The 16,218-nt window shown below is 43.1% G+C and overlaps 1 protein-coding gene across 3 annotated transcripts in view; it reads right to left on the reverse strand.

The window, feature by feature from the left end:
* The window catches only part of LOC310869062 (transportin-2), a 40,273-nt gene that overhangs the window by 16,314 nt on the left and 7,741 nt on the right, over positions 1–16,218 (reverse strand). The window contains exons 9-22 of one of the 3 annotated variants that reach the window (XM_083779640.1): positions 15,746–15,864; positions 13,548–13,608; positions 11,018–11,189; positions 10,250–10,402; positions 9,184–9,409; positions 7,886–8,057; positions 7,390–7,476; positions 6,645–6,752; positions 5,407–5,553; positions 5,116–5,203; positions 4,281–4,379; positions 3,612–3,647; positions 1,295–1,390; positions 93–168 (exon numbers count right to left, since the gene is read on the reverse strand). In XM_083779640.1, coding sequence (XP_083635766.1) covers positions 93–168; positions 1,295–1,390; positions 3,612–3,647; positions 4,281–4,379; positions 5,116–5,203; positions 5,407–5,553; positions 6,645–6,752; positions 7,390–7,476; positions 7,886–8,057; positions 9,184–9,409; positions 10,250–10,402; positions 11,018–11,189; positions 13,548–13,608; positions 15,746–15,864 — 1,640 coding nt within the window. Of the gene's footprint in view, positions 1–92; positions 169–1,294; positions 1,391–3,611; positions 3,648–4,280; positions 4,380–5,115; positions 5,204–5,406; positions 5,566–6,644; positions 6,753–7,389; positions 7,477–7,885; positions 8,058–9,183; positions 9,410–10,249; positions 10,403–11,017; positions 11,190–13,547; positions 13,609–15,745; positions 15,865–16,218 lie in introns of all 3 variants that reach the window. The other 2 variants (XM_083779639.1, XM_083779641.1) reach the window with 2 other exon arrangements.

Raw genomic sequence — 16,218 nt, forward strand, 5'->3', positions numbered from 1 at the left:
ATTGTAAATCAATGAGCTGAGTTTGTCATCATATCCAGATCAGCAATATGTAAAAACACTAGATGGAACTTTAACCATTAATTGTGACTCACCATGGTCTGATGAACTGCTGCAGCTGTGGCGCCACCTCCTGGGGACAGACGTAACCCAGCCTGCCAATCGTAATGGCTGCACACATGGAGACACCAGGGGGCTCAGGTCAGTTAGATATGGTTAGGTACAGTTGGTCTGGCTGTAGTTTGAATATTAAAGTACCAGCAAATTTACCTTAAAAAAGGGATGACACATCTCTCAAATAAACCCCCTCAATTTAGTTATTTAAAAAAAAAAATCATAAATCGTTGAAAAGAAAAGGGCACAACTCAAATCTTCTGAAAACTATGCTAGCTGCTATGTGTGGCTAACCTGAGCCAGAGCCAGTTTTTTTAAGAGAAAGATGTGCACAGTTTTGCAGTCTTTCTGGGCAGAAGTAACATTGACACCCAATGAGGGGGGGAGGGCCATCACAAGATTCACAATGCTTCGAGTCTGCTTTAATTAAACAAACAGATGCCCTGGTCCTCAACAATTCGAAGTCAGCTAGGCACCAAAGCCAGCCACTACCATTGCCCACGCCCTCCTCCCTCCCGTCCTCAAGTACAGTGGAACCCGGCCCAGAAAGACAGCATCCGTGGCGCAGACCACAGGAAGAGGCATCCCAGAGACTGGGTTTTGCTGTGCTGCTGTCATAAATGGGTCTGCTGTATACATAATCCTTTACCTCCTGATGCAATTTATACTTTCTGTATACAACTTATAATTATAGCACGAAGGGTGAATCGCCCGTTTTGTTGTAGACAATGATTTAGTTTCATTTAGTTTAGGGAGTTCGGTTGGATTTAGTTTTGTAGCAGGGGCAGCTACAAGGCATGCTATGCTACACATGTCGAGTCCCAGAATGGGCCCGATCTCAGCTACAGGAACAAGAGAGAACACCACACTCAGGATAACTTTAACATACAGTACACACGACACATATGGACATTTAACAGATTCAACTGTTCAATCTGGATCAGAAATCCAGAACAAAAGTATCATTTTGATTCAATCGGCTGAGTGTTTCATCATATCCAGATGACAATTAGATTAATTTAAAAAAAAGTAAATTACACGGACACATCATTCATCATCCTTTGGTACCATGTGGGTGACGGTCCCATATACACCCATGCCAAGAAACATTCTGGTTTGAATATCCATGGAGTATATCATCATTACTAGTAAATGGGGGAAGACGTAGTGCATGCATGTTTACCCGTGTTCTCCAACAGGGTCTTTGGGGTGTTGGGCCTGTTGATGATCTCCACCAGGGGTGGCAGAACCAAGCCCACGTAGGGCTGCATCTCTGCACCTGGAAAACACACCAGCAAGACAACACAATGTCAAACACCTGGGAGCACCCTTTGTCCAACCAGAGCACTCAGCACCTTTTGAAATGCCATTATGATTTAACCTGACAGTAGGTAGTTTCATCCAAAATCCACTCCCTGCTGAACAGGCACCTTAAACCACCAATAGGATTCACTAGTGCAGTGACAATGATGCCCCTCTCCCCCCAATGCTGACTGGATCATAACATAGAGGATCAAAATGTATCATTGTAAATCAATGAGTTGGGTTTGTCATCATGCAGATCAGCAATATCTAAAAACACAATTGTGAGGCACAGTGGACTTTCCATGGTGGTGGGAAGGAACATTACCCCCTACCCCCATCGTGATCAGGAATCCCACTCTGGAAAAGTTTGACTTTTATCTCCAAAGAATCAACCAATAATACATTTTTCCCATGCACAGTTTGTATGCATAATAGCCACATGGTAGTGCTTCACATGGAAACTGACAGGTTTAAGAAGTACCTCCTGATATCTGTATTTTCCACCAGAGTTGTTACCAATACTTCCAAAAGATACAATATCAACAGCATAATTCCATCTAATATTGCACAATGAATTTTCTTCGACAGGAAACTAGCCTTCTATGTTCTAATTTAAAATCAGGTTTTTACAGCAGGACACCACACTCAGGATACCTTTAACATACAGTACACGCGACACATATGGACATTTAACAGATTCAACTGTTCAATCTGGATCAGAAATCCAGAACAAAAGTATCATTTTGATTCAATCGGCTGAGTGTTTCATCATATCCAGATGACAATTCGATTAATTAAAAAAAAAGGTTAATGACATTATTTATAATCCTTTGGTACCATGTGGGTGACTTTCACAAAATATACAATCTCAACAGCATAATTACTTGCGCTAGCAGAGCACGCAATAATTTCGCCCGGTCTGTGTGCACCGTGACAGCCAACCCGCCACTTGATGCGTATGCAAATAAAACAGCAAATTTGTGCCTGGTTTGCTGGGACCAGTTTACATAAATGACCATATGTCTTACGTCATCATTTGGAGCTAGTCATACGTATACTATATACATAATCAGTAAAATAAAATAGCAAATTGTGCCTGATTTGCTGGGGCCAGAGTACATGGTGTGTATATGTATGACTAGCTCTAAATGATGACGTAAGAAATATGGTCATTTATGTAATCTGGTCCCAGCAAACCAGGCACAAATCTGCTGTTTTATTTGCATACGCATCAAGTGGCGGGTTGGCTGGCACAGTTCTTGGCGCAAAGTAACCACAGTATACCGCTAATCAACTTACAACTACATACTCTATATAGTATATGTATAACTGCTCTCAATGATGACGTAAGTAATACAACATTATGTTTCTGGGGTTATTATACTGAGAAAGATAGAAGTATAAAGACCTTCATGTCAAGATTAGGCTTTAAACAATTAAATACAAATACAACTACAGATTACGGAAGTATTTTAGATCATGTATATTTTAACAAATGTGAAAGTATTATTACAGAAATTGAAGTTAGAGACACATATTACTCTGATCATGATTTAGTATTAATATCACTATAGTCCAAGATGAAATACATTTAAAACAATTGACAATTTACAATAAATAATTATACTGTATAACATATTTTAATTCAGTTTATATACCTTTTTTTCCATCACATATCAATGATTTATTTTTCTTTGAAAAACTAAAAAGGGATCTAGAATATTTCTAAATTGATAAAAGTGTATTTCTTATATAGATAGAAACTTGAACCATACTTAATAATACTAGGTGTTTACATGCATAAAGTAGATAGGTAGCAAATAGTTACACCTAATAATTAGACATTTCAAACGTTCCTTCACAGAGATACTGAGATTCCACAGTTTACAGCAGTCGAAAGTACTTGCGCGCTCTGCTTGCACATTAGTTGGCCATTTATGGCCTACTAGTGTGCAACAAGCAAGTATGTACTCGACAGAGTGCAGTTCTAGTTTTTCGACAGGAAAACTAGCCTTTTACGTTCCAATTTAAAATCAGGTTTTTACAGCAGGGAGAAGAGACAAAACACTTCTAAAGGAACAGATCAAACAAATCTATCAAATACAAGAGTTAATCATTGTCTACCGTCCTGGATTTCTACTGCCCTTTATTCTGAAAGCGTTGATTGGCCGGGACATTGGACTACCTAAGCTCACCTGCATCATTCCCCGTTTCCTGCTTGTCACCTCTGCCTGTGGGGATATCACACACATAGTCACTAGGGCTGATATCACACACATAGTCACTAGGGCTGATATCACACACATAGTCACTAGGGCTGATCAGGGAGGAATGCAGTGCTGGCCTGACCACAATCACGCAAAAAACACTCCATAGCTGCACAACGGGACTCACACGAGCAATTAAGTTAGAGTGGAAGATTCATGCTCCACTTTATCCAAGGCACCATCTAAAATCTACATTCAACGCACGGGCAACGTCCCGGCACACTGCACAAGCATGCTGTTCTAGTGTCCTACTCAATCAATGATCCAGAGGCACACACAAATGCAATGCCAAATTCCAAGTACTAGTTACGTTTCAAGCGCAAGAAACAGGACAAGAAAGGTCCACCCACACACACACACACACACACACACACACAGAAAGGTCTTCTACTATTCTAGTCTACAAAAGCTAAGAGGGGTCACTGTTTCTTCAAGTCATTAGATCAAGGTTAATGGAAGAATGGTCACTAAGATACGGTATCACACACACAAGTGAGAGCAAACCAGTTACTGGACACAGAACAAAAGAGCAAAGAAAGGACGTTAGAGATGCTACATCATCAGGGGAAATTACAAGAGAGACGCCAGCTTTCTCACCCATCTGCATGGAGATCTCGCCGATGGCCCAGGTGGCGTTGTTGCACACCGAGATAAACTCTGGGTTCAAGTTCAGTCCCAGGATAGGCATGAACTCAGCTACAGAGACAAGAGAGCATACAGGGTCACACACACATTAATGTTAACACATATGAATGCTAAACAAATTCATCTGCCGATCTGGATTGGGAATAAATGTTTTACCGATCGGTGCTGCAGACCAAATCTTCTAACTTTTAAAAAGGACACATCGATTGCCGTTGCTCGTCTATCTACATCATACCAAATAGCTGATTTATTCTTTGAACTAGACAAAACCGTCCTGAAATTTAAGATTGAATCTAGCTACTGAGGCTCTAGGTGCTGTCCCCATCCACCACACAACTCAGACTCATCCTAAAGTCCACATGGAATATTCAGGATTCAAGTGTCTTAAGTAAGTTCATCACAGCATGTGGATGGAGATGGGGAGGCAGGCAAACAGGATGGGGAGCATACCTGATGGAAGGGCATATTATTAACCCATTTAGACACTTTGAAAAAATATATATTCAAAGATTTGCGCCACATTTTTACGATTTTCTGGCGCGCTACGAGCTTGTAGATCTGCTATTTTTCAATAGCTAAATTATAACATAATGTTTAAAACACCAAAAGGGGTTCCCGCCCAAAATGGGTTAACCACACAATAATTTAAATTAAGTCCAGCAGTGGTTGAATAGTAATGTGATTTCAAGGGGGAGTGGTTAATCAGGTTGGTTGAGTAGCGAGTACCCACTGTTAATTTGCCAGAGATTTTTTTCCAAACACACACACACACACACACACAACTCACCAATACAGGGCTTGACGTGAGGGAAGCAGGCCTTGGTTAGATCTCCCAGCAGTGCAAAGGAGCTCTGTCTCACCTCAGGCATACTGTCCTGCAACACGAAGACAAACAGCAACATGAGAAATTAAAGACCAACACTTGGAGATGTATTTTGTCCTGACAGACATTAGCTTAACATCTAGGGATTATCTGGATCAGGACATTATTTTGGGAACAAAATGTATCACTTTGAATCAATGAGCTGGGTGTTTCATCATATCCAGATATGGGAAAGATTATTCTGCCACACAGTACCTGCATGCACTGGAAGAGCAGCGTCATGATGTTGGAACGAGCCACCAGCTGTTCTACATGGCCACCGAGGCCCTCGGCCAGGCCACTCAGCAGGTCCAGAGCCACGATCATGAAGTCCTTGTCGGGGGCTTCATATTGGTCTGGGTGCTGGTTGTACATCTGTGTGCGCACACACACATATGATGCGTGTGTGTATATACAAAACAGACTGCTGTGAGTTCAATTGAATACCACCAATTGGTGTTAGAATTGGTCCCTCTACCAGAAGATGAGTCTATGGATGCTAATCAAGCAGATTGCTTTAACGTGCGGCACATAGCCTTTATTTAAGTGGGTAGCGCGGATCACACATCCATTCATCAAAGATTTGATCATCCTTGGAATTAAACTGTGAAAATGTTGCTTAAATGTTTTACCGATCAGTGCTGCAGACCTAACTTTGAAAAAGGATTGCCGTTGCTCGTCTACATCATACCAAATAGCTGATTTATTCTTTGAACTAGACAAAACCGTCCTGAAATGTAAGATTGTATCTAGCTACTGAGGCTCTAGGTGCTGTCCCCATCCACCACACAACTCAGACTCATCCTAAAGTCCACATGGAATGTTCAGGATTCAAGTGTCGTAAGTAAGTTCATCACAGCATGTGGATGGAGATGGGGAGGCAGGCAAACAGGATGGAAGGTATACCAGATGGAAGGTATAAGCCCTTTAGACACTTTGAAAAAATATATATTCAAAGATTTGCGCCACATTTTTACGATTTTTCAATAGCTAAATTATAACATGTTTAAAACACCAAAAGGGGTTCCCGCCCAAAATGGGTTAACCACACAAGAACCAGTTTGGTTGAGTAGCGAGTACCCACTGTTAATTTGGAGCACGTAAATTGGGCATAGTACGATTTTGTAATTGGTACATATGATATGGAATTGTACGCGTTACACCTTGGCACTCTCGAAACCAAAATGACGGTGAAACTACATAAAGACATGAAGGAAGAAGCAGTGTGTGCGGGAGTCAGTTAAGGTTCTATAGACATTCAGCCATTAAATGCAACACCTCTGTTGCATAACGGTCACCATTTTCTCTGAGCCTTGCCAATAAGTTGCAGCAGTGCAACGTGGCAGCTGCAGTGCAACGTGGCAGCTGCAGTGAAAGAAAGCTAGAGAGCCATTACTAGTGGCTTATAAAACAACACTCATACAATGTTGACGGTGTTGTGTGCATGTTCTCACCATAGCCTGTGCAAGTGTCTTCTGGACTAAGGTGACGCAGCGCTGGTACACAGGCTCACAGTAAGGCAGGAAGCCACTCTGTAGGGCTGTGGCGACTGACGACAGACACTGGAGACAAAGACATAAGAGCTAGTTAAAGATGAAAGAATACAATATAGAATTTAAAAGCATATATACACCTTTTTTTTACCAATTGGCAATTACCTAAAACAAGTTTTATGGGGGAATGTTTTGTCATGTTTTGACCTAGGGTGCCTCCACAACAAAAGCGGAGCTTTTCAGGAGGTAAGAATTCAATTGAAAGCCACAACTTGTGGCTTCATCACTCCAGAAAACATAGCACAGGTTGAAAAAATTTCAGCTAGCGCCACAAAGTGGCCTGCACTGGTATGATTTCCACTTTGGTATTTCACAGATCAAAATGTAGCACCGATCATTGCAGTCAAAATCTTATAACTCTGAAAAAGGGACATTGCAATATACCAGATATGGCATTACCAGATACGGTAGCTGATTTATTCTGTGAACTAATCAGATGGAAGTATCCTGAAATAGAAGACTGGTATACTGCTACAGAGGATGTAGGTGCTGCTAAGACCCGTCTCTGCTGTCCCCCCCATCCACCACACAACTCAGACTCATCCTAAGGTCCACATAGAATTTTCAGGATTCGAGTGTCTTAAAAAAGCTCATCACAGTGTGTGGCTGGAGATGGGGAGGCTGTGCGTGCGTGAGCTGTGTTCACCTCCAGCAGAGGGAAGAGATCCTTGTCTTCATCTTTCAGCTCATTCCACTTGGCGATGAGGGGAGGCATCAACTTCTGGATGTACTCCTTGAGAAACATGAACAGATAGAATTGTGTGAATGGTATATACACCTAGTGTTTTTAGTTATAATGTAGTGTACACACGGTAGTAATCAAAATAGAATTGCACACTGACCATCAGAACCCCCACCAGGCCAAATTAATACCAAATACCCATTTATTAACAGATGCTTATAGATTCAACTGTAGATCTGGATCAGAAATCCAGAACAAAAGGTATCATTTTGAGTCAATGAGCTGGGTGTTTCATCATATCCAGATTATTTCATTTATTCAGAAATAGATAACCTGGCCTGAAAATTATTATATAATATCTAGGGGAACCTCACCATTTAGCATTTCTAAGCCTGGGGATAAACCGTTGGCAGTCTTGGCTAAACATCATCTCAAAAGGCCTGCACACTCCGACACTTACTGGCTGGTTGAGATGGTGCCCCACAGAGTCGGCCAGAGTGCCTATGGCGTCATAAAGGATGAGCAGGTTCTTGTGCTGGTACTTCCCAAACGCAAACACCAGTGTGTCCAGGATAAAACTCAGGTAGGGGACCAGCTCCGTGCATGCCTCCTCCTCCAACGTGGCAAACGCACTGAGCAAAAGGGGGAATAATGGATAAGATGCAATGTAGAACTGCGTTAATGACAACACGCGCTCAATAGATTCACCTGTAGATCTGGACCAGAAACAGGAACTAACTGTATCATATCGAGTCAATAAGCTCTCATAGTATCCAGATGAGAAATATATTACATTTATTCAGAAATCAGTAATATGAAATAAATGCATCAACTGTCCCTGTGATTGGTTTGTGTTAAATCTCGGACATAAGGAGTGAACAAAAATGTTCTCAATTAGAAATTGCAGAACATATGCTGCGTCCTCCGACCGTACCATTACAGTGTATGGAGGTATCATAGCGAGAAGCTCACAACGCACTGACGGCCAAGCTACAGCAGGCTTTTCTCGCGCGTTTACGCAGGTTTGTGCGGGACCTTCCGGGAGGATATATAGATACGCGCGCATGGGGGCATACAAACGTAAAATAATTTGAACCGATCCTATTTTTAGAGCACGCGTAGGATGGCCCGTGGTATCCGTGCGTCTGGTGTAGCTGGTATCATTGACATATATTGGTCCTATCCAAACGCACTGTACGCGCGCAGTAAATGCGCGCAGTAAACGCATACGCACGCGTGCAAAATTGCCTGGTGTAGCTTGGCCGTCAATCGTGTTTGTCACAAGTAATGGTGTTTAGCACAGATCATTGAAGTAAAAATCTTATAACTCTGAAAAGGGACAGTGCTTGAGTGCAGATGCTTGTCTGCATTATACGAGATATGGTATTACCAGATACGGTAGCCGATTTATTCTCTGAACTAGTCAGATGGAAGTATCCTGAAATAGAAGACTGGTATACTGCTACAGAGGATGTAGGTGCTGCTAAGACCCATCTCTGCTGTCCCCCCCCCCCCCCATCCACCACACAACTCAGACTCATCCTAAGGTCCACATAGAATTTTCAGGATTCGTGTCTTAAAAAAGCTCATCACAGTGTGTGGCTAGAGATGGGGAGGCTGTGCATGCGTGAGCTGTGTGCGGTGTTTGACAAGTATGAAATGGGGCTTAATAAATTGAACTCTAGCATCACTCAGGACAAACTGGGTACTTGTGCACACCGTACACCAACACATACAGTCCCTCCTTGAAGCACCCACCTGCAGGCAGCTTCCTGCACCCTCTTGTTGCCGTCCAGGATGCGTTTCAGCAGCTCTGTCATGAGAGGCTTGAGGTGGGAGTCGGGGGGCTGGGACACCACCCAGTGGGCGTAGCGGCTCAGGGTCCAGCAGGCGATGGAGCGCACCAGGGCCTTCTTGTCACACAGACATTGGATGAGGTGCGGGATGAGCTCTGGCAGGTAGGGAACCATGCCCTGCATGCAGCCTGGAGGACATATTATACAGTCAATATGTGCGTGTGTGTTAGGTTGCGCACAGGTGGTGAAAAACAACCATGCTGTTTGTGCTCCGAACTCACTATAAAGTTAAAAATATAATTTTCAATGATTATGTATGCGTGCAAGTGTGCCTGTGTGGTCATGGGGGTCTCTGGATCAGACAGTATGAGTAACACCTTCACTGACAGTCAGATGTTTGATTGTGCATCACCTCCAGAGAGTCAAGGAAAGAAGATAAGGAAATGGCAAATATGTAGTCTTTAGTATTTGCATCCCCATGTTGCTACAAGCTTTCTTCATAAGTCCTTTGAGTAACCATTACAATGAAAATAAGTCAGAAGACTGTATTGTGTTTATCCTTGACGCTTCTCAGATGAACATGATTAACCTTTACTTGTTTTTCTTGCTTGACATCTAATAAAATCAAATACAAAATGGTGAGAGCGGATGATTTCAAGGTTCAAGGTGGTCCTTATCATTTACGTCTTGTGTACAAGTACCTCTGGGGATAAATACTACAACACATCTGCTACATTTGGCATCCCTATTCCAGGGAATTGTTCAAAATATTTATGATACAAATGTATAGGGCTTCAGTAGTCACTTAGGTGGTGAAAAACAACCATTCTGTTTTCGTGCTCAGACACAGCTAGCCATCCAGCCACCCACCCACCCACAGCTCACATAGTGGTTGCACCACAAAAAACTATCAAATTAAAATGTATAAGACTTAACAAACGTTCATCTTGAATGAAGCCTGTTCCTTGTATTACCCGATGAGCCAGCCATTTCATTACACCAGGGTACCAGGGAAGGAACAATCTTACCTTCAGCGATGGCTCCCAGCACCAGTATCCCAGACTCCTTGATGACCCAGTCGGGGTGGAAGAGTAGGCCTTTGAGCAGGGGCAGGAGGTGGGGCAGTAGATCGTCACGGAACACATTGGCCAAAACATCCAGGGCTGCAGCAGAACACTTTCCTACAGAAATAAACAACCCGGTCATCTGTGATAAGCTGGCAGAGCAGTAAGAAAATGTAGACGCCATTTCAAAAATAGCAGATCTACATGAATGACAACACACAATGACTTCCACCTGTAGATCTGGATCAGAAAGTGTTTTGACATTTTAGATGAGTAAATAAGGTTAAATTGTAAGCAATATAAATATAACCTAAATTCTCTGGTAGGCTCAACATGACACTACAGAGAATGTTGAATGTGTGTGCAAGACCAGTTACCAAGAGATCATTACTTATGGGTTTTACTTATGAGTTGTACTATAACTAACTTAACGTTTCCTTGAGCTACTGAGGCTCTAGGTGCTGTCCCCATCCACCACACAACTCAGACTCATCCTAAAGTCCACATGGAATGTTCAGGATTCAAGTGTCTTAAGTAAGTTCATCACAGCATGTGGATGGAGATGGGGAGGCAGGCAAACAGGATGGGGAGCATACCTGATGGAAGGGCATATTAACCCATTTAGACACTTTGATATATTCAAAGATTTGAGCCACATTTTTACGATTTTTCAAAAAAATATTTTCCTTGGTTCATTGCAATATCACTACTGCACAAGGGCCAAATACTTACGGAGGTTCCAGTCGGACAGCGTGTCATCATCGTCGTCGTCATCATCGTCTATGTCCTCGCCTTCCTCACCCTCCACCCCCTCATGCTGGAGGGTGACTGTTCGTGACTTATGGAAACGAGGCTTGATGTCTTGTTCGCTGTCCGGAACTGCCTCATCCTCTTCCACATCGCCCTGGAAAGACCAGACACGTACACTTTCACGTGTTCTTTTTTTTTTATCCACACAGACAATAAGAACAAACAAAAACAAGAAGAAAAGCCTGATCTCATCAAAAACCAATTTTCAGAGGCAGTGAATGGCATTTATGATTTTCTACATTCAACAGATGACAAACTTGTCTGAGGTCGGACCAGAGATCATTTGATTTACTGGTTCATACAGGTTGGTGATGAGTTTCAAATTCTTAGTGGGGTGGGGTTGGTTCGGGGCTTAAGAAGAACCATGCTAACATTAAGCTGCAGGCAGAAGATATATTGACAGCTCTTTAGTACGTCAGGGTTTCCTGCACAATGTTGTTGGCATGGCTTGAAATAAATCGCACCATGCCAAGCTTTTTTTGAGGGGGCTAGTGAATCATGGTGTGTGTGTGATATGAAATGTCCAGTACCTGCCCTGTGCCTCCCCAAGTGCCACCCCAGTGTCTGCCCTGCAGTGTCTGCCTAGTGTCTGCCCAGTGTCCGCCAAGTGCCTCCCCAGTGGCTCCCCAGTGCCTCCCCAGTGTCCCCTGAGTGCCTCCCCAGTGTCCCCCTGAGTGCCTCACCAGTGTCCCCCTGAGTGCCTCACCAGTGTCCCCCTGAGTGCCTCACCAGTGTCCCCCTGAGTGCCTCCCCAGTGTCCCCCTGAGTGCCTCCCCAGTGTCCCCCTGAGTGCCTCCCCAGTGTCCCCCTGAGTGTCTCCCCAGTGCCTCCCCAGTGGCTGCAGTTTCTCCCCAGTGCCTCCCCAGTGCCTTCCCTAGTGCCTCCCCAGTGTCCCCTCAGTGCCTCCCCACAGTGTCCTCCTGAGTGCCTCCCCAGTGCTTCCCTGAGTGCCTCCCCAGTGTCTCACCTGAGTGCCTCCCCAGTGTCCCCTCAGTGCCTCCCCAGTGTCCCCTCAGTGCCTCCCCACAGTGGCCTCCTGAGTGCCTCCCCAGTTTCCCCCTGAGTGCCTCCCCAGTGCCTCCCCAGTTTGCCCCTGAGTGCCTCCCCAGTTTGCCCCTGAGTGCCTCCCCAGTGTCTTCCCAGTGCCTCCCCAGTGTCTCCAATAGCAAAACAAGAGCAATAATACAAATTAATCGGCCCAGGCCGTAGCGTAACGGTCTGGGCACCAGACTGGTAATCCAGTCGCAGTGTGCCGCGGGTTCGACTCCCGGACCCGACACGGCCTTTACTGCATGTCATCCCCCCCATCTCTCTCCCGTTTCCTGTCAGCCTACTGTCTGTCCCTTCAAAAATCAATAAAAGGCGTAAGCCGCAAAAAAATATCTAAAAAAAAATAATAATAATAATAATACAAATTAATCTTACTTTATTCATCTTATTAATTAATTAATATGTGATTGGTCAAACGTTGTGAAAGGGGAACCCCCCCCAAATCTGTCTACCCCTGTACTAGACAGGGATAATAGTCAGCGTGAGAGAAAAATAAATCATACATTAATAACAGCGCACCAATTTTTGGGTTGGTAAAATGGTGTTTTCCCAAAGTTGCCTTTACCGAATGAGTGTGCAAATCCATGCTTCATGGATGGAAGCAGCTTTTGAAGTTCTGTTGTATTATATTGCTAGTCTGGCCAATCAATTCAAATATTCATATCTTGAACTTGAATCCAGCGTAATCGTTGTTCACCACGGCGCAATGACATGTCGTGTTGAAACCTTTAAGTGAAACACATACACGGCCCAGCGTTCACATCAAACATCACCACTCAATGACGTAACGCAGCAGTCCAGCAGAGGCTGTAAAAGATCTCCACAAAGGTTTACTAGTTTCCTCATGCAGATCGGCTACTTTAGCCATTTGATAACTTTGATTTGTCCCAATGTTGGTTGTTCATAGACCAGGGCAGGCTGAGTGCACATGGGCCGTGCACATGGGCGCTCGCGTGTTATTAATTAAGCGGCGGAGCCGCTAGAGAAATTTATTATTACGAGGATCGGATTGGCACTTTTTGTTGCCCCCCTGAGCCCCTCATATCACTTCACTATCATAGCAAGCCTGCTGGGTTGCGACTGCATCGGTCATGTCATTCACACCACGGCCAACTCTACACTGTACACATACATACGGCCAATAATATTTTTTCGCAGATCTACATGCGAGGGATCTGCGTGCGAGTGTCACTGTGCGGTCATGGGGGTCTCTGGATCAGACAGTATGAGTAACACCTTCACTGACAGTCAGATGTTGGATTGTGCATCACCTCCAGAGAGTCAAGGAAAGAAGATAAGGAAACGGCATCTACACTGATCTCACTAATGGTCCCCATGAAATCCTCAGGACGGAGAACTTTAAGTGTGTCTGTATGCACTGAAACAGACAAGAGCAGCTCACCTTAAGTAATATGATGTCAATCTCGGAATACTTCATCCCATTCACCAGGATAGGAATCAGTCTAGAAAAAGAGAGAAGAAATTAAAACTAGGTCCAACAAATCACCCGGTCTGTACTTTGAGATATCTAGAGTCAGCCTACTGTACAATGTATAACAGCAGCGGATTAGAAACACTGTATGTGTTGTATGTTTAAACTTTAAAACATTCCAGTTAGGCGCATCCATTACAACTACCTGACATTTGCTTCATTGGAGCCTTTCCCACCCTGGAATTGACTGAGGTGTTTTTACAACCAATCTAAACAAATGTCACTTGAAACACTTAGGCTTTGTCGTGTTGCCTATCCCACAGTCTTGAGGGCTGTAACTAATCTTAAAATGGCTCAGATTTACTTTCCACTGCCAAGCCTTTCGAAATTCAGAGTATACATCACCGTTAAAGGCTTCATAAGGTCTGTTTGGTATGAGACGCAATAGACATGTGAAACTCAACATTGGAAGCTGATGTTTTTACCATAAGCAAAATATATATACATTACAACTGTGAGCCATAAAAGAGAACTCACTATAAAGTTCAAAATATAATTTGCAATGATTATGTATGCGTGCGAGTGTGCCTGTGTGGTCATGGGGGTCTCTGGATCAGACAGTATGAGTAACACCTTCACTGACAGTCAGATGTTTGATTGTGCATCACCTCCAGAGAGTCAAGGAAAGAAGATAAGGAAATGGCAAATATGAAGAAAGCTTGTAGCAACATAGGGATGCAAATACTAAAGACTACATAAGTCCTTTGAGTAACCATTACAATGAAAATAAGTCGGAAGACTGTATTGTGTTTATCCTTGACGCTTCTCAGATTAACATGATGCAACTCGGTTTTCTTGCTTGACGTCTAATAAAATCAAATCAAATGGTGAGAGCGGATGATTTCGATTTTATATTGAAAGATTTATCAAGGTTCAAGGTGGTCCTTATCATTTATGTCTTGTGACCTCTGGGGATGTCATGTTCCGTTCAGAACTGAGCCTCGGCCCAGGCCGTAGCGTAACGGTCTGGGCAACGGACTGGTAATCCAGTCGCAGTGTGCCGCGGGTTCGACTCCCGGACCCGACACGGCCTTTACTGCATGTCATCCCCCCATCTCTCTCCCGTTTCCTGTCAGCCTACTGTCTGTCCCTTCAAAAATCAATAAAAGGCGTAAGCCGCAAAAAGAATATCTTAAAAAAAAAAAAAGAACTGAGCCTCTATTTTCTGTGTTTTTGTGCCCTCTGGTGGACGTTGGTTAAATGTGTGTTTCCATGCAAACTGTCCATTCTGAAGCTAAACGTCAGACCCTGCGGTCTTTGCAACTGCTGCTCTATTCCTAACCTAACTTTGTGTTCATGTCTTGAAAGAATCGTCTGTAAGTAACATGATTGCAACCTTTTCTGACAAGTTTGGCGATTTTTTAGCTTTTTGGTTTATCTTAATTTATTCTTTGCAAGTTGGTTTTGGTGCTGAGCCTATGCTAGCATCTAGGTTGTTGCTAAGCTAATGCTAGTAGTAGTTTCAGTGTATCACTAGTTTCAGTGCATTGATATACAGTGACAATATCACTGCTTGGTCAATTTCATTAGCTTTATTCAGCATTTATGATACAGTTCATAACTATTCCGCATGCTGTAATTTCTTGGTTCAGTTCATAATGCATAATTAGTTCATAACTCCAATTCATATTTCAGTAATGTGCAGTTATAAAAAACGGGTTAAAACTATTTACATTTATCTACAAGCCATTTACATTATAGCCTACAGTACAGTCATTTCATGTCACTTAAAACATGAGTTACAGTGAAATACACTTAATGCTTGTAGACAAGTAATTGTATGTTTTTCATGTTTATTATTTCATTGGATTATATAAATAGGCATTATTTAATTAGTGCTTCTTTCTTTATGTTTCAGTTTTACAATTTTGGCTTGATTGCTTTTGGAGAAGTAAAAAACCCCTCAAACGTTACTCTGCCTCCGACCGTCTCTTCGAGCCAACTGTTAGCTGTCTGTTTATCTGTGTACATCATACCTCAGTGAGAACAGAACAGGGGATAAATACTACAACACATCTGCTACATTTGGCATCCCTATTCCAGGGAATTGTTCAAAATATTTAATTTGCTTTATGATCCAAATGTTTGGGGCTTAAGTAGTTACTTACTGCACCAGATGTCCAGATAGGACCTCTTTACAGATGGGTTGCTCTGCCAGGGTAAGCCAGAACTCACAGGCCTCCAGAGCCACATTCTCATCCGGGTCCTGAGTCCGTTGCAGCATGTACTAGGGGTGGGGAAAAAAGCATGTCAGTGTTAGGGCGGTCACAATAATTGTGCCCTCGTTCAACAACCGGCGTGGCTATCCCCCCCCCCCCCCCCCATTGCCAAGATTATTGTACAAAGAATATCAGAAGGTAGGATGTGTTGACCATATATTATTTAGAGTTCTAATCAGTCGGGCCTTCATTTTCAGGCCTGTTGAGAACTCTAATATTATTCACCCTTCGTAACATCAGAGCGCAGTGTACAGAGTTTCAAGAGAGGATTTCGACAGTATTCAGAGACAGGTTGCAGAGAATACTACACTCATACGGGATTCCAAAACAAATTGTCCATATCACCACGTTTTTATACCAAC

The sequence above is a fragment of the Protomyctophum parallelum genome (genome assembly GCF_964188405.1).
Source record: "Protomyctophum parallelum genome assembly, chromosome: 13".
Lineage (NCBI taxonomy): Eukaryota > Metazoa > Chordata > Actinopteri > Myctophiformes > Myctophidae > Protomyctophum > Protomyctophum parallelum.